This window comes from Phascolarctos cinereus, unplaced genomic scaffold (assembly GCF_003287225.1).
Source record: "Phascolarctos cinereus isolate Bilbo 61053 unplaced genomic scaffold, phaCin_HiC Scaffold_4;HRSCAF=312, whole genome shotgun sequence".
In the NCBI taxonomy this organism is placed as follows: domain Eukaryota; kingdom Metazoa; phylum Chordata; class Mammalia; order Diprotodontia; family Phascolarctidae; genus Phascolarctos; species Phascolarctos cinereus.
In genome coordinates this window covers 655,179,625-655,196,954 of record NW_027555847.1, presented here as the reverse complement: position 1 = coordinate 655,196,954, position 17,330 = coordinate 655,179,625, and the positions used below count along the sequence as shown (strand labels likewise).

Below are 17,330 nucleotides of genomic sequence, written 5' to 3'. Positions count from 1 at the left end.
TGAGGCTGGATTTGAACTCAGGTCTTCCTGACTCCAGGCTACCCACTGTGCCACCAGCTACATTTAGGACCAGAATGAGGAAGGTGATTCCTCACTGGAATTCAGTCCTGGTCAGAACATATCCGAGGCACTGTGGCCAGTTCTTGGGGCCATGCTTTAGGATGGGCATTGCCAAAGGAGCAAATTCAGGATGGGCTTCTCTGCAGCTCTCTCCAAGTAGTTGAAAATCTGTCCGGGGAAGAGGGATCATTCTTGTTCTGCTCAGCCCCAGAGGGCAGAACTAAGCAATGGGAATACATTACAAGGAGTCAGATTCTGGCTTAATGGAAACTTTCCCAACAATCAGACTGGCCGAAAAGTGGAACAGGCTGCTTTGGGTGGTAGTAAACCCCTTGTCACTTCAAGTCTTCAAGCCAGACACCTGCTCGTCAGGGATGCTGCAGATGAGGCTTCATGCTCAGAGATAAGTTGAACTTGCAGATTTGAGGACCTTTCCAGCTTTAGGATCCTGTTAACTCCCTGACAACAAGGAGTTATCTATTTTTATCTTCCCTAGTGAAGCTTAGCATGTGCTAGGCACACAGGGGGTCCTCAACATGCGTATAATTTCTATTTGTGTTCAGACGTACTTATAGAGGTGCTAGTGCTATAGAACTGCCTCCATATAACCGGAAACGATTATGTGTTTCAGACTGAGAACTGCCTGGGGCCCTGGAGGTTTAAATGACTGGCTGGTGTCACACTAGAGGTATGGGTCAGAAGCAGGTCCTAAATGCAGGTCTTCCTGGCTCTACACACTGTACTATACTGCTTCTCTTTTTCAGTATATACCAGATTTTAAGTAACTTACAAGCAGCCTGTGAGGCACAGGGGGCAAGAATGAGCATTTGCCATTGTTTCATGAGAAAACTGAGGCCCAGAGGCTAGGTGACTTGCTTGAGGAGACAGGTGCATGGCAAAGCTGAGCCCAGCACTCAAGTCAGCTGAATCCCACATCCAATCTCCTTACTCTGTGCTCCGTAACCTGCTTGGAACTGACCCCTGTCCCCAACAGTCCTTTGCCCTCCCTCTGCTGATCCTCCACCCAATCCCCCAAAAAGAATGGCAGGCCTTCGGATCCGTGCAGGTACATTGTTTATTCATCATCCCATGAACAATACATGGGACACCCCCTTGTGAATTAGAGAAAAGGAGGAGGAAAAGGACACCATTGGTTTTTCAGGGAGAAGGACAAGCCCCCTCGTCCCCCAGGATAGGCCCCGAACCCACACAGGTGGATAAAATGATGGGGCCAAAGGCATCCCAAGTCTGCCACGCAGAAGCCTGGAGAGGGAACAGGTTCTTGAGGGAGGGGGAGGTGTTGGTCCCAAAAAGATGTGTGCATTGGGGATTGGGGGAAGGAAACAGGAACTTCATTGGCTGAAATTCTTTGGGGGGGGGGAACAGAGGAAGAATAGCCTCTGCCAAGTCTTTCACCAAGGAGGAAGCATCAGGTACACCCCCTCCCCACCTCCTCTAGGGACACTCCCACACACCTCTGCCTCACCTCATCACTCTCTTAGCCAATTCCAGCAGCATAACCCTATATCCCCCATCCCCATCCCCAAGTCCCTTTCAGAGCTAGGGAGCAGCAAATTGTGGCCCTGGGCTAGGGCAGGATGTGAACTTCCGGTGCCCTCTCACTCCTGGGTAACATTTGGGGAATGCTTCCCAGGCTACAGGAAGAAGGGCCCAGCAGGTTGACCACAGGGCTCAGGTCAGGGTGGGGCTGAGCGATATTTGTGGAAGGTACTCTCCAGAAAGGCTGCCAGTTTTTCACAGTCATCCTGGGGGAAATGGGATGAGGGATAGCCATGGGGAAGAAGACAGGGGAAGGAGAAAGTTCTTCATCTCCTCCCCCTAAACCCCTTTCCCATGGTCCCTTCCCAACCCCACCCCCTCACCTCATGAATGAAGCCATAATGAACCAATTCTGTGGCCAGATCCCTGGAACTATCAGCTGAAGGGAGCAGAAGACAGAGTAAGGCCCCTTCCTACCCTGTCAAATCTGCTGCCCCCCCCCCCCAAACCACCTCCCAGGGCACACCAGGCAGAAAGAGGGGTAGGGAGAAAGTGCCAACACTGAGCAGGGAACCCATAGCTAAGCTGGGACTGGCCAGGAGCAGAGCCAGACTGCCCACAGCCATGCCTGGGCTGGGAGGGGAAGAGAGGGACAAGGGTAAGAAGAGGAGGGACATGGCTGAGAAGAGGGGCAGGGTCGAGGAAAGGAGGACAGCAGGGCATGAGAAGGGTAGGGGCAAAGTGCCTACTTGGCAGGAGATCATAGCTCAGCTGTCGGTGTAACTTGTCTTCCAGGACCAGGAGCAGAGTGAGCTGAAGAAATGGACAAAGTGTCAGCCCAGGACACATGTTGGTGGGATCAGAGAGCCGCAGTCATGTGAGTGCTGGGAAGACTAAGGGGTGGGGGGGAGAGAATGTGGGACCTTATTGGGGGAGGGGGTGCTCTCTTGGATTCCACTTACGTGCCACTGAGCTCTGTCCTCATTCATCTCCATGTTGCACTGCATTTGCACAACCTGGGGGAGGAGGGAAGTAGAGGTATCACTGTCCTCCCTGCCCCCCTCCCCTTTATAAATCCTCCCTCTTTCCCTCTCCCCTTCCCCTCCCGGTGGATTCCCCTTCACTAGGAGGATGGATTATTCTTTGTCAGCTACAGGTAGTTGTAAGGGCTTTGCAAACTTCCAGTTGCAACTCCTAGTACTCTCGGGCAGCCAGGTGGCCACAGTGCATAGAGCCCCAGGCCTGCGATCAAGAAGAATCATCTTCCTGAGTTCAAATCTGCCCTCAGGCACTTACTAGCTGTGCCACCCTGGGTAAGTCACTTAACCCTATTTGCCTCAACTTCCTCATCTAAAATACACTGGAGAAGGAAATGGCAAACCACTCCAGTATCTTTGTCAAGAAAACCCTAAATGGGGTCACGAAGAGTCAGATACAACTGAAAAACAACTGAACAAGTGTTCTAGTAATGGGAGCAGGTCAAGGGGATTCTCCTAAGGGGAAAGGACTGGACTAGATGCCTCTGAGGTCCCCTGCAGCTCTGAGGTTCTAGGATCCTCCCAAACTCACCTTCCTGGTCTCCACATCAAAAGGCTCTGGGGTGGGGGTCTTGGCTTTTCGGGCATCCTCAGGGGGAGGAGCTAGTACCCGGGGAAGGCCCAGGGGCCGGGAGGCAGCAAAGTTCATGAGTGGGTAGATTCCATTCCTGGAGCACCAGGGAAAGGCCCAACAATGACAATGAATTCACTAACCTCTCTACCCCTCCTATCTCCTCTCCTCCCCTCCCCCTTATCAAAAGAACCAGCTAGCTACCTACTTACCTGACATCTTCCAGGAACTTGTCCAGCTCTAAGAATGAGACCTCAGAGTACCTGGGGTGAGGGGGAGACAGGAAGGGGAAGGATACACACTCATGGAAAGATGAGCGGGTCCTCAGAGACAAGAACGGACCTCAACTTCCCCCCCTCTCCCCTCAGGGCAGTCAGGACCTGAGGCCCAGAAGAAAGCAGAGATGGAGAGGGAGGGGGAAAACACTCACCGCCACTGAACCCTTGGCCGGCCAGTCCGATGAATCTCAGCCATTACCATATTGAGGTCAATCACCTTGGTCTTTTCCTCTACCACATTTTCTGGCATCAGATCTGAAGAGGCCTTTTATGGTCACTCACATAGGCCATCAATACTCCCTGCCAACTCACATTTGCCAACCAAACACCTTCCCTACCTTCAGTCACTTTCACTTAGGTGCTAGGTAAAATTCACCCCTAGGTCCCAGTCACTCTCACCCTTTCCCCCCATATCCACCCACTCCAGATACTCACATATATACCCCCCACCCGGCCACGATGGATGCCTTCCACCCCTGGGTCATTCCCAAGAGTACTGAGCATTTCCCCATGCCGTGGGTCACTCACATTGGTGCTGGATGAAACAATGAGCTGCCAAGAGCTTCAGTGAGTGAACTTCAAAGAGCACTCGGTGGAAGAGAAGGTTGTGAGCGGAAGGTCGGCAGGCTGGGTCCAAGACAAGGCATGACAGGATGAACTCCTGCGGGGGCACAGGGCACATGAGGAGCAGAGGAGTGAAAGCTCGAAAGCTGAATGGTGAGACACTAGCAAGATCTGAATGAATTGGGAAGGCAAAGAGAGAGAAACAGACACTCTGGACTCCTTCTGAGATAGAGGAGAAATCTGTTTTCCCCAAAGACCCAATGCTGGCATCTATGAGCACCTGCCCTTCCCTCCTGGGAACGTGTTCATGAATAAAAGGCTGGAAGAACTGAAGGTAGGACCTTCCTTAAAGTCTAGGCCTAGCCAGGCAGCTGCAAAGAAACTGGGCATTTGAAAGAAAATCTGCATTGAATGTCAGACCTCTCTGGTACATTAGTTAACATTGTGGAACTTCTTTTTCCTTTCCTCTTTTTTTTTTTAACTCTTTATCATAAGAGATAGTTCTCTGGGAATGAGTGGGGGAGTGGAAAATGTAACCAAAAAAATCAAAATTTATATTTAAGAACAAAAAAAAAGGAGACATGGGAGAGTGAGGAAAAGAGATGCCAAACTTTGCCAGAGACGCCAGAACTGGAGAGAGGCCTGCACATTTTGGCAGCCCCTACATGACATCCCATGTACCAAAAAGATGATGCCAAAGAGAAAAAAAGCACTGAAACAGTTACAGAACCGTGAGGGGGAGGGGCAAACCCTGGGGCCTTGCTATTTCTAGGTCACTTTACAAAACACCATCCTTAACAAAACATCTCAGGGTTTCCTTTTGGACAAGACAAACAAATGGAGACAGAAGATAGTAAGATTAGGTGGATTCAGAACTCCTTGAGTGATTAGCCCTAAAGATTAGTCACTAATGAGCCAATATCTCCCTTCCCCCTTCTCTATCATTCACACTCACTCTCACACACAGACACAGACACACACACAGAGCTAATACAGTGCTAAGTCTAGTCAAGTCTACCTCCCCAACATCACCTATATCTATCTCCTTCTCTCTTCTCACAAGGCTATACCAAGTAAATCAGGCCCTCATCGATTCTCACTTAGACTACTGTAATAGCCTCCCAATTCGTCTCCCTGCTTTAAGTGTTTCCCCTGTCTAGCTCATCTCTACACAGCTGTCATATTGATATATTTTTTTTAAAGGCAATTGGGGTTAAGTGACTTGCCCGGGGTCACGCAGCTAGTAAGTGTCAAGTGTTTGGTCTGAGGCCAGATTTGAACTCAGGTCCTCCTGACTTCAGGCTGGTGCTCTATCCACTGCACCACCTAGCTGCCCCCATATTGATATTCTAAAAGCACTGGTTGGACCATGTCATTCTCCTGCTCAATAAATTCAGTGGCTCCCCATTACCTCTAGACCCTTAAGCTTAAGCTTCTCCATTTCATATTCAGAACCCTTTACAACCTGACGCCAACTTCCCTTTCCAGGCTTCTTACTCTTCTTACTCTTCACACTTTATAGTCCAACCAAACTGTCATCCTTGCTGTTCCTCTAAGGTGACATTCTTTGCTGTCTCTGGACCTCTGAATTGGCTGTGCCTCATGCCTAATGCTGCCTCATCTGCTAGTGCCCAACATCCTAAATTAATTTGTATAACCATACTGGAAATGCTTACATATGCACACGTTGTCTCACCCAATAGAAGGTAAGTTCTTTGAGGACAGAGACAATTTCTTTTTTTTTTTTTTGCAACGCAATTGGGGTTAAGTGACTTGCCTAGAGTCACACAGCTAGTAAGTGTCAAGTGTTTGGTATGAGGCCAGATTTGAACTCAGGTCCTCCTGACTCCAGGGCCAGTCCTCCATCCACTGCGCCATCTAGCTGCCCTGACAATTTCATTTTTTTTGTCTTCCTACTGCCACCTTGGAGCACAGTTCCCAGCACTTAAGAAATGCTTATTGATTGTTTGAATGTCAACTTGAAGGACTGCCTCAGGGACTTCTCCTTGACCCTCAGCTGGTTAACAATTTGATCAATGATTTAGATGTGCAGATGATGGAAGACGGGTAGAGCCAGCCAACACAGAATCACATATTTAGGATCTAAAAAGCTCTTAAAAGAAAAAGAGTCGAATCTAAAAAGATGGAATTTAATGGATATAAGTCTAAAGTTCTACAGCTGGGTTTAAAAAAATCACTTGGTAAGTATAAGGCAGGGGAAGGTATGGTCAGACAATACAGTTCATCTGAAAAAGATCTCAGGGTCTCAAGCTCCTAAAGACTAGGGAAAGTGTCATTATTTATCCTTGTATTTTTTGTGTTCAGCACCCCAGCCTTGTAGCATAACAGGGGCTTGGTAAGTCACTGCTCAAGGAATGATAGCTGTGTAGCAAGGCAGCAGTATAAAAGTCACTTGGGATAATGAGGTCATCAGTTCACACCTAGGGAAATAAATAGAGCTATAAATCTCTATCAAGGTAACTTAGAGGAAAAAGGCACTGGACTGAGAAGACAGGAAACCTGGGTTCAAATCCCACTTCTGATACTTAATGGCTGTGGGACCATGGCAAGGTACTTAACCTTTGCACCACACAGAAAAACAGGGAGAGTAACATTAGCATCACAGCCCAGATAAGGTTGTTGTGAGGGGGAATACTTTCCCTACTTAAGAGCTATCAAAGTGAAAAGAAAATGGGCCACAATGGAAGGTGTGATCTCGCTCATGGATTCTGAGCAGATTGCATCAGGGTGGCTCCCCAGAACAAGAAGTGAAGACTGACCACTCTGATGAATCGCAGCCAACTTTAAGAAGTAGAAAAGGACTTTTAGAGGCAAGCCAGGCAAAGAAGCAGGAAGTAGGGAGACAGCAAGGCTTAAGCTCAAACCAAGAGAGAAAAAACTCTAGGAAAGGGAGCATATTGGTGACCTGAAGAAAGAGGAAAGAATGCCCAGGTGGGTAATAATTGTTTTCCAGCAGCTAGGTTTGGGAAGGGGACTCCAAAAAGGGGACAAAGGAGCCAACTTCATACTAAGTACAAAACCTGAGGCCCACAGGGAAAGCCTGGCGTCCAGGTAAAAGAGGATACCTCTCCAGGTTGGCAAGAGTTAGCTGGTCCTGTCACAGACAAGAAAGAACTATGGAATCAGGTGAAGTATGGGAGGGAATGACCACTATGGGAAATACTTGGGCCATGATATTCTTTTTTTAAAAAAATTTATTTAATTTTAGTTTTCAATATCCACTTCCATAAGACCTTGAGTTTTAAATTTTCTCCTCCTCCCATTCCTCTCCGCCCCCCCCCCCGCAAGATAGCATGCAATCTGATATAGGCTCTACTTATACATTCATATTAAGCATATTTTCCCATTAGTCATGATGTAAAGAATGGGCCATGATATTCTTAAATAAGGCTAGGCAAGGGGTAGCTAGCTGGTGAAGTGGATAGAGCACTGGCCTCACCTAGAGTCAGGAGGACCTGAGTTCAAATCTGACTTCAGATACTTACTAGCTATGTGATCCTGGGCAAGTCACTTAATCTCAGTTACCTCTCCCACCCCCAAATAAGGCTAGGCAGTGGACAAGGCTGCCCTTGACTACTGAAATGATTAGAGATACAGGAAAGTGTTACCAAAAGCAGGAACATGTGTATGTATCAACATTTCAGCAAAAAATAAAAAATATGAAAACTCCAGAGAGACCATACATGTGACCCAGCAACTGGGCAGGAAAAAGAAGAGGAGTCAAAGGGTTGCTGAGTCAGAGAGAAGAATATGTTACAATGGAATCTGAGAGCCTGGATTCAAATTCTGATTGCACATGTGTGACCTTAAGCAAGTCACCTGACATCTCTGGGATACAATTTCTTTATCTGAAAAATGGGAAGGTTGGACCAGATGCCCTTTAAGGTTCCTTTCATAACTAAGTCTATGATTCCTGACCACTAGGAGTCTCTTGTGGCCATTCTCTAATGTTGGCAACCAGAAAGAGCCTCCACTGGTGAAAGAGAAAAGTTAAGCCATGTATGACACCAAATAAAACCTAGAGATGATATATGACTAGTGGAACACAGGAAGAATGCTAAGGAGGAACTGGGAGGGGATGTAGGCTCTTACCCGCATATTAGGGTCACTCAGTGAGTGGCGGGCACGGGCGATAGCCTCTTCAGTCACCCGGGTGTCCCCATTGGACTGGATCTCTAGCACAGCCATCTGAGAAGGGGAAGAGACCAGAGGCAGAGCCTGGGTAAGAGCTGTGTAAGAGAGAAAAATGGGGGAAGTAGGGGCAGGAAGCAGGATAAGAGGGCAGGTATGGGAGTTTAAGAAGAGGAAGGAATGACCAGGGACTCTGCTCAGGGTGAGAAAAGAGGGTGGAGGATTCTAGGGAGGGGCTGGAAAGGGCATGCTGGGAGGAAAGGTCATGGACAGGGTAGGATAATGAGCAAGAAGGCCATGCTGGGGAGATCAGGGGGAGGGGGGCCAATACCTCCAGTGCACACATCCCGAATGAAAAGATGTCCACAGCTGTCCCGTCAGCAACCTCTGAAATCGAGGAAGCAAGGGTAGGGGAGGAAGGATGTACACCACAGGGTCAAAGTTCAAGGAGAAGGTATCACAGGGTCAGGGATTAAGGAAGATGGTGCAGGTACTAAAGGGTTAGGGGTAAGAGAACATGGGAGTGGGTATGGAGAACTGTAAGGAAAAAGAAGGCCCGGAAGAAGACAGCCCTAGGGTCCCAGTGGTCACTCACGGCCATACTCCGGGGGGAAAAAATGCAAGTTTCGCTGTTCCTCTCGCTCAATGCGTATGGGGCTACGGAGATCATCTGGAATTGCTGGAGGGAGTAGATTGAAGGAGTGAGGTGGCCCCTAAGGATTTCCCCAAAAAGGCATTTGATGTATCCCCATCTATTCCCACCCCCCAACCTCCCCCCCCTCAAACTCACCATTGGAGAATACCCTATGCCAGACTGAGGGAGAAAGAAAGAGAAAAATGTGAATGGGTGGTGAGGAGGAGCAGAGCCAGCAAAAAGCGGGGCCCTCCCTCCTCTCTGGCTCTCCTCCCTTCCATGGCCCCCCAGGCCAGCCTCACCAGAACCAATCTTGATTAGGCCATTGTGCTGGATGAAGATGGTGTCACTGGTCAAGTTGCCGTGAATGATGGGAGGGTTGCAGGAATGAAGAAAGCTGGGGAGACACAGACCCAGGCTCAGGGTCAGAAAGAGCTAGAGGCCAGGAGATATGGTATCAGAGAGAGAGAAAAACAGAGAGAAACAGAGAGACAGAGTGTGTGTGTGTGCGTGTGTGTGTGTGTGTGTGTGTGTGTGTGTGTGTGGTGTGTGGTGTGGTGTGTGTGTGTTGAGGGGGGGGTTCCAAATCTATGATTTCATTAGTGTGAAGAACTCCCAGTGAAGAAACTCTATCAATGCAGATTAGCAACTTATCTGTAATATGTTCTTTCAGAGAGTTTTCTGGAGCACTGGGAGTTCAAGTGACTAGCCCATGGTCAAATGGGCTAGGGTCAAATTCAGAGAGAGAATCAGATACTGGGGGAAATGAGAGATTGGAGAGAGTAGATGGGGGACTAAAAGCCAAGTAGAGGGGTGAGCTGGGGATACGAAGTAGTACAAGGAAAACACAAAGCAAGCGGACTGGGGGCTGGGGCCACCTCACCTGAGAGCAGACAAAATCTGTGTACACCAGCGTTTCCAGGCCTAGGGGCAGAGGAAAGGAGAGGGCTTAAGTTCTGGCTGCTTTGGGGAAACAGCAAGTTTATTCCCTACCAGGCACCAAACACCAGAAAGTCTTCAGAGATGGAATTAAAATCCTGAGTCCAGCTCCTCAGCACCAACACCAACAGTCCCTTCCCCCAGAGCCCCCATACCCGGGCGTTCATGGCCTTATGGTTTTTCTTTGTCTTCTTCAAAAACTGCTTGAGGCTGCCTGAGGAGACGTACTCAGTGATGAAGATCACCTAAATGGGCAAGACCAGGGTTCAGCTCTAGGTACTCTCCTCATATTCCCAGGGGCTTGGGGAGCTCCTTGACGATGAGGACTGGCATATAAGAGGAGCTTAATGAAGACTGGCATATTCAATAAGCAGGGGCAGCAGGAGGAGGTTAGGTGACAATCTAGTCTGAGTCCCTAGCCCTGACCCTCCTCAAGGACTGGAGGAAAGGAAAGGGACAGGGTCCAGCTTGGAACAGGTCAAGAGGCAAGCTCTGCACTGGGCAGGACACTGGGCTCACCCGGGCCTTGGATTCTGGCGTGTCTAGCCAGTATTTGTGCAGCTTGACAATGTTGGGATGGTCCACGAGCACCAGTTGTTCAAACATGGTCTGGATCTTCTCCTGGGGGACCAGAGGGTAGAGGGGAAGATGAAGCACAGACTGGGAGCAAGAGATACCAATCAGTGGATGTTGGGAGGGAGGGAGAGGTCACCTCATGGGCCTTGAAGGCCTTCCTGTCCGTGAAGTGTAGCTCATTCCACACAACCTCCACACCTTCCTCTGTGTCCATGGCTAGGAAAGTGCTCTGGATCCCTGGCATGTTGCCCTGGTTGACCTGGGGAGGGAGCGGGATCATTCATGGTACCAGAAGCCAGGAGTGTACAAGGCAGGAGCTTGGCAGGTTAGGGGCTCAAGCTGGGCACGGTGAGGTGTGGTTATGAAGGGGGCCAGTCAAGTCAGGGATCAGGGCCAAGGGGTGGGGATTTGGACAAGCTGGGCAAAGACACAGGCCCATGCCAGCCCCACCTCCCCTTCCCTTCCCTGGCCCCCTTGGGTCACACAAAGGCTCCTCTCATCTCTAGCCTGGACTCAGAAGGGAAGGGGAGGGGAGAGGAAGGAACAGACCAGTCGGCTGATCCAAAAGGAAAAGCTGAAGTAACTAAGGGACAGGGGCCCCTTTGGTCCCCTAGGATATTGCTGAGATACAAAACCCTGCCTTTCGCCTAGAATGCCCTCCTAAAGGTGGCTTCCCCTGGGGCCCCTAGTTGGGGAGCTCTCATCCTGCTCCTATCTTCCTTTCATCCCATCCCCAAAATGACAAGTGTCCCTAGAACCCAGGGACTTGGTAAACAGCAGGAGAGGAGGATTAATCAAATTAGGAATGTCTGCTGCATATATGCCTCCCAATCCCCCCCAGTCTGTGACAAATCCAGACCCCCCCCAATGGTACTGTGGTCCTTCCTCTTTGTATACACTGCATGGGGGTGGGGAATGGAGACTTCTGTCTGCCCCCTCTTTCCTCCCCTCACTAGGAGATGTCTGTCCCAGCTCTCTCTTTGCTCTAAAGGGAGCAAGGCAAAAAGTAGGGATCTTACTGAGATTCATCACCCTAACCCACTATGTATGGTACTGCGCAATTCCTCCTTGTACACACTGAAAAAAATGTGTCTGTCCACTCTCTCCCCCTACTCTATTAGGGGAATGTGTCTGTCTGCCTGTCTGTCCCCTCTCCCCCTGCTTTAAACGGAGTAAGGCAAAAACAGAGCTGGGGGAAGGGAGGTGGGGCAAAGGAGGAGCGGGTATGGTACTGAGGGATCAAGTCCTGGGCACTAAGCCAAAGCAGGCAGAAGACTCGCTCCCCATCCACCCGAGCCCCTCAGGGCCCCACCCTGCATCCCCACAGTGGCAGGATTCAGCTGCTGGTTCCCTCCCATCACATAACACTTTGAACCCCCGCCCTAAAGGCACAGCAAATAGAAACTACCTTCTCTCCTACCGCTAGACCCCGCCCTCAGTGCCCCAACTATCCCTGGTTCCTATTGACCCCTATCCACAAACCCACAGCCCCATGAAAGCCCTGGGCCCCTCCCACCCGGCCCCTCGCGTCCCACAGTTTGCTTTTCACCAAGGGCTCTACGTTCCCCGCCCACGAACCCTTCGGGTCTCAGAATCTCCCCCCAGCCACCGCTCCCCCTCCTCAGCCCTAGGCTCACGTGCCCCCTGGGTCCTAGCGTCTCCCTTTTCCCGGAGCTCCTCGTTCACAGCTCAGGGCCCACGAGCCCCCCAGGGTCCCAGCGACTCCACGGGCCGCCCCCCCTCCCCGCTTCAGGCAGTCCCCTTCCCAAGACCCCAAGTCCCCTTAGTTCTAGCGCTCGCGCCCAGCCTGGGCCAGGTCCTGCTCGATGTCTGGCCGCGCGGTCGCTCCCAGCCTCGGGGGGCCCGGGCCCCACCTGCTCCCGGCGCTTCTGCCAGCGGCCGCACGGACTCTCTTCCAGGATCTCGCTCTCGTCCTCGCTCTCGTCCTCCCGCTCCCGGCCCCGCCGCGCCGGCTCCGGGGCCGCCATGGCTGCGGCCGCCCGGGGAGCGGTGCGGGGCCGGGGGCCGGGACCGGGGCTGGGGCCGGCGCGGGCCAGGCCGGAGGCTCGGCGGGCTCTGCTGGCTCACGGTCACGGCCACGGGCAGGGCCCCGCCCCTCCCTCTCCCGGATCCCCTCTGGGCTCCTCTTGCAGCGCTCCGGCCGCAGCTGCAACGGGGCCGAGGCGGGAGCCTGGGAGCGGCCGCGGAGCTCCGCCCGCCTGGTCCCGCCCCGCGGGGTCCGCCTCGGGCTGGCTAGACCACTTCGTCCCGCCCCCGTCGCGGCTCGGGGCCCCCTCCCATTGGCCAGCCCCCAGCCCGCGGCCCCACCCTTGTGTCTGAGTGTGCCAGTGTGCACTAGTGGGTGTCTCTGTTCCTGGCGGGCGTGGGCATCTATTGAGAAGCCCCTTACACACACACACACACCACACACACACATCTATTGAGAAGCCCCTTACACACACACACACACACACACACACACACACATCTGTTGAGAATCCCCTTACACACACACCACACACACTCACTACACATACACATCTATTGAGAAACCCCTTACACACACACACACACACACACACGCACACGCACACGCACACGCACACACACACACACACACCCCTTTGCATGGGCTTTCTCTGATGCCTGAAACGTACTTCCTATCTCACCTCCACGTTTAGAAATCTCTAATTTTCTTTCTCTAAAGTTCAGCTCAAATGCCACCTCTTACAGGAAATCTTTTCTGATCTCCCCAAATGTCAGTGCCCCCACCCATTGCCTAGTATTTTATATTTATATTTATATATATTCAGATATATTCCGTGTTTACATGCCTCCCCCAGAAGAATGTAAACTGCCTGAAGGCAGGGACTGTTTCAGTTATATCTTTGGATATTCCCAGTGTGTACTATAGCTTGGCACATAAGTAGATGATTAATACTTGGTGTTAGATTGATGAGGAAACTGAAGCGCAAAGGGGCTAAGTGACTTACCCAAGGTCTCACAGCAATAAGTGACAGGCAGAATTAGAATTTGAATCCATATCTTCTGATTTCAAATTCAGCGTTCTTTCTAAGAGAGCAGATCATTTAGCAGCAGGGTACCTCTGAAACCAAGTTAACAAACCATTCATTAATGATAATAATAGCTAACATTTGTGTAGCACTTTAAGGCTGGTTTGCAAAGCACTTTACAAATATCCCATTTTGTCTACACTACAACTTCAACTGTAGGTGCTTTATCGCACTTTCGGAGGTAAGTTTACTGTTGTTGCTGCTGTTCAGTCTTGTCAGACTCTATGTGACTCCATTTGGGGTTTTCTTGTCCAAGGTATTGAAGTAGTTCGCCATTTTCTTCTCCAGTTCACTTTACAGATGAGGAAACTGAGGCAAATAGGGTTAAGTGACTTTCCAAGGGTCACACAGCTAGTAAGTGTCTGAGGCCAGATTTGAACTCAGGAAGATGAGTCTTCCTGAATCCAGGCCTGGCACTCCATCCATTGCACCACCAAGCTGCCCCATTTGTTATTCTTATTCCTACTTTACAAGTGACTTGCTCAGGCTTGCTCAGCTAGTAAGCTTCTGAGGCTGATTCCAGGGCCAGAGCTCTACTATACCACTTATTCTCCTCCTATTATACATCCCAGGGATATATATGTAGCAGGAGTGATCAGAGAAACCCTGATGAATTTAGTTGCTGCCCTCAAGTAACTTATAGGGGAAGGAGGATATGCCATGTGCACAAATAAGGAATGATAGAAGGTAGGGGTTTTTTTGGGTTTTTTTTTTTTTTAGTGAGGCAATTGGGGTTAAGTGACTTGCCCAGAGTCACGCAGGTAGGAAGTATTATGTGTCTGAGGCCGGATTTGAACTCAGGTCCTCCTGACTCCAGGGCCAGTGCTCTATCCATTGGGCAACCTAGCTGCCTTGGTAGGATCCCCTGCCCCCTAAAAAAGGAAGAAAAATTTGAGGATAGAAAGAAATTTTTCAGCAGGGGGACATTGTCACCCATGTTCTATCCTCATATATTTCTTCCTTTTTTTTACCCTAAATTTTCATCTTCACCTGTCTTCCTCCCTACTCTCAAGTATACATTTTCAGTGCATTGTATATCCACAAGTGACAATAGGAAGTGTGGCAGTTGCCTTGTGGAGCTGTCTCTCCTGGCTCCTATATCCTCCTGGTCAGAAAGAGTTCAGAACTGCACTCTGCTACACCCTCCCTCTGCAGAATTTTAAGCTTAATGAGGAGGGGTAAACTAGTAATCACATGAAGAGGGGTTGATTAGATACCTTCAAAGTAAAAGTGACTGATACTGTAACTTCAGATAGTTCAGGAAATTTTCCTAAATGCAGAAGCAGCAGCAGATGAGAAATGATGTGGAAGCATCTACCTCCCCAGCTTGGTCTAGGGTTTGAAATGTAAAATTTTTATTAACAGAATATGTTTCAAAATTTATCACAAGTCAGATCATGTCCAAATATAGCTCATGCTTCATTTCCCATTAATACCCTTATATCTTTCCCCACTTTGAACCAAAAGAAAAAGACATTTCAATTATAGTCCAAAATACCTTTATGAAAAGAAAACCTAATTTTAAAAGACATAGTACTTAAACTTTTAACTGCCACCTGCCATTCAGGTAAAAGGGTCAGCTATTTCCGTTCCCAGAACAAGCAGCCAACCCTGTGATAGATAAGCTCACAACTTCATTTTCCCTAAACTCTCCCAGAAGCCTTTGACGGAATAGATGACTTTACTGCAACCCAAGTGGCTCCTAAAATACTCCCTCAGAGGATCTGAGGGATTAGGGTGAGTAGCTATCTTCTCCCCAGGGAGAGCTGCTTCCTGGTTCTCACTCTATGATCTTTGCTCAGCACCGGGGTCATACCATCTCTGCCTTGCTTCCCCAGCCTGGTATTAGGAGGTCTCTGCTGTCTGTTTATGTTTTCTTTTTTTTTTTTTTCAGCCAAAGAAAAGATTTATTAGAACATCTGTCATATTGGGCAGACTCTTAAGGAGTTTGAATATTAGTAGGCTATTGACTAGATTATAAGAAACTGAGCCCTGTTTATGTCTTCAAAGGAGGATTATGGCTCTCATACGGTGAGGGAGAAGGAGAGATGGAGCGCCCTAAACCACAGAGTGAGCCCACCCTCTCTATGTGACTTCTTTCACATGTGTTGCCACCTGATGGGCCTTTTCCTCTCTGGCCTGATGTCCAAAGAGCAGCCCAGTTCCTTGGGTTTTTAACTGCTGTGATTGACAAGATCATTAATGACAATGTTCTTGGAATTTCAGTTCCTGATTTTAGCAGTTCTTATCTCCTTAATGCAACAATCTGGGTAGAAACCAAGAAAATGTCCACCTGACTAGTGATTGGCTATAGAAGACCACTGGTTCAGAGCTGAAAGGAACCATAGAGATCGAGTTGTAATGGGAGGTGAACACCTGATCAATTTGATGAGATTATGTGTTGTGAGATTACTATGTTGTAACCTTCAGTGGAGGTGCCTACTCCCTATGAGACGTTGGGTGAGTCACTAAATCTCCCTGGGCCTCCCTTCCTTACCTGTAAAATGAGGGAATGGGACTACATGGCCTGCAAATTCCCTTCCATCTATAGATCTATGATCCTTTTGCGCCCCAATCTCTTGCTGAGAGGAGACGGTAACCCCTCTGACTATTCTCCAGTGACGGGGATTGCTTCTTGTTGACCCTCAGGAAGACGGACTCTTGTCAGAGGAACTGCCTTCTCTTCTTAAACTGTGGGGTGGCAACCCCACATGGGGTCCTGAAAGGGGGCACGAGTAGAAAAAGTTTAAGAAGCCCTGGATAAGACCAAGCTAGTAAAAAGTGCATCTCTTTTAAAAATAACTTTGTTTTTGTTATATTTTGAGCTCCAAGCTACCTCTCCTTTCCTCCCTCCCAACCCCCCACAAGAAAAGGCCAACATTTGACACAGATATATGTGTGAAACCATACAATACTTTCTTTCTCTGGAGGTGGATATCATCTTCCTTTATCGTTCCTTTGTAGTTGATTTCAATATTGATCTTGCTCAGAATAGCTTAGTCATTCACAGTCACTCTTCAAACAATATTGCTATTATGGTATACAACATTCTCTTGGTCCTGTTTATTTCACTCTTCATTATTTTGTGTAAGTCTTTCCATGTTTTTCTAAAATCAACCTACTCATCATTTCTTACAGTGCAATAGTATTCCATCACATACCACAACTTATTCAGCCATTCCCCAATTGATTGGCATCCCTTCAACTTCCAGTTCTACCACAAAGAGAGCTGCTATAACTATTTTAGAACATATAGGTTCTTTTCCTTTCTCCCTGATCATCTTGGGAAACAGATCTAATAGTGGTATTGCTGAGTCAAAGGATATACACAGTTTTGTGACTCTTTGGGTATAATTCCAAATTGCTCTCTAAAGTGGTTGGATAAGTTCACAGTTCCATCAACAATGTATTAGTGTCTCAATTTTTCCCTGTCCCCTCCAAAATTTGTCATTTTTCCCCTTCTATCATTTTAGCCATTCTGATAGGTGTGAGATGGTGTCTCAAACTTGTTTTAATTTGTATTTTTCTAATCAGTAGTAACAGCATTTTTCATGACTATATGTAGTTTTGATTTCTTCTTCCAAAAACTGCCTGTTCATATCCTTTGACCATTTATCAATTGGGGAATGACTCATATTCTTATAAATTTGACAAAGTTCTCTATATATTTCAGATATGAAGCTTTTACCTGAGAAATATCTATAAAACTTTCCCCCCATTTTTTTTTGCTTTCTTTCTAATCTTGGCTACATTGGTTTTATTTGTACAAACTCTTTTTAATTTAATGTAATCAAAATTATCCATTTTATATCCCACAATTCTCTCTTATCTTTTGCTTATTTGTAAATTCTTCTCCTATCCATAAATGTGCTAGGTAATATGTTCTATGTTCTAATTTATTTGTGATATTTCCTTTATGTCTAGGTCATATGTCCATTTTGATCT

General features: G+C 48.4%; 1 protein-coding gene across 1 annotated transcript; it reads right to left on the bottom strand.

Annotated features, from left to right (window-relative positions):
• Nucleotides 1–1,117: 1,117 nt before the first annotated feature.
• Nucleotides 1,118–12,512, bottom strand: NRBP2 (nuclear receptor binding protein 2). The gene is made up of 18 exons (XM_020995283.2): nt 12,186–12,512; nt 10,448–10,570; nt 10,255–10,356; nt 9,891–9,980; nt 9,680–9,720; nt 9,099–9,193; nt 8,953–8,976; nt 8,758–8,841; nt 8,494–8,549; nt 8,124–8,219; nt 3,975–4,107; nt 3,599–3,701; nt 3,381–3,431; nt 3,130–3,265; nt 2,523–2,576; nt 2,310–2,373; nt 1,944–1,999; nt 1,118–1,826 (listed from the first exon to the last, which is right to left on the bottom strand). The coding sequence occupies exons 1-18, from the start codon at nt 12,297–12,299 to the stop codon at nt 1,758–1,760; spliced, it is 1,491 nt and encodes a 496-aa protein (XP_020850942.1). The 5' UTR covers nt 12,300–12,512; the 3' UTR covers nt 1,118–1,757.
• Between the last annotated feature and the right edge of the window lie 4,818 nt (nt 12,513–17,330).

Bases quoted from the DNA above. Each gene is read 5' to 3' on its own strand.
- NRBP2 (XM_020995283.2), bottom strand. From the start codon at position 12,299: ATGGCGGCCCCGGAGCCGGCGCGGCGGGGCCGGGAGCGGGAGGACGAG. The intron at 8,550-8,757 runs GTGAGTGACCAC...CCTCGATTTCAG, and splicing joins TTTCCCCCCGGAGTATGGCC to AGGTTGCTGACGGGACAGCT. The intron at 3,432-3,598 runs GTGAGTGTTTTC...CCCTCACCCCAG, and splicing joins CGGCCAAGGGTTCAGTGGCG to GTACTCTGAGGTCTCATTCT.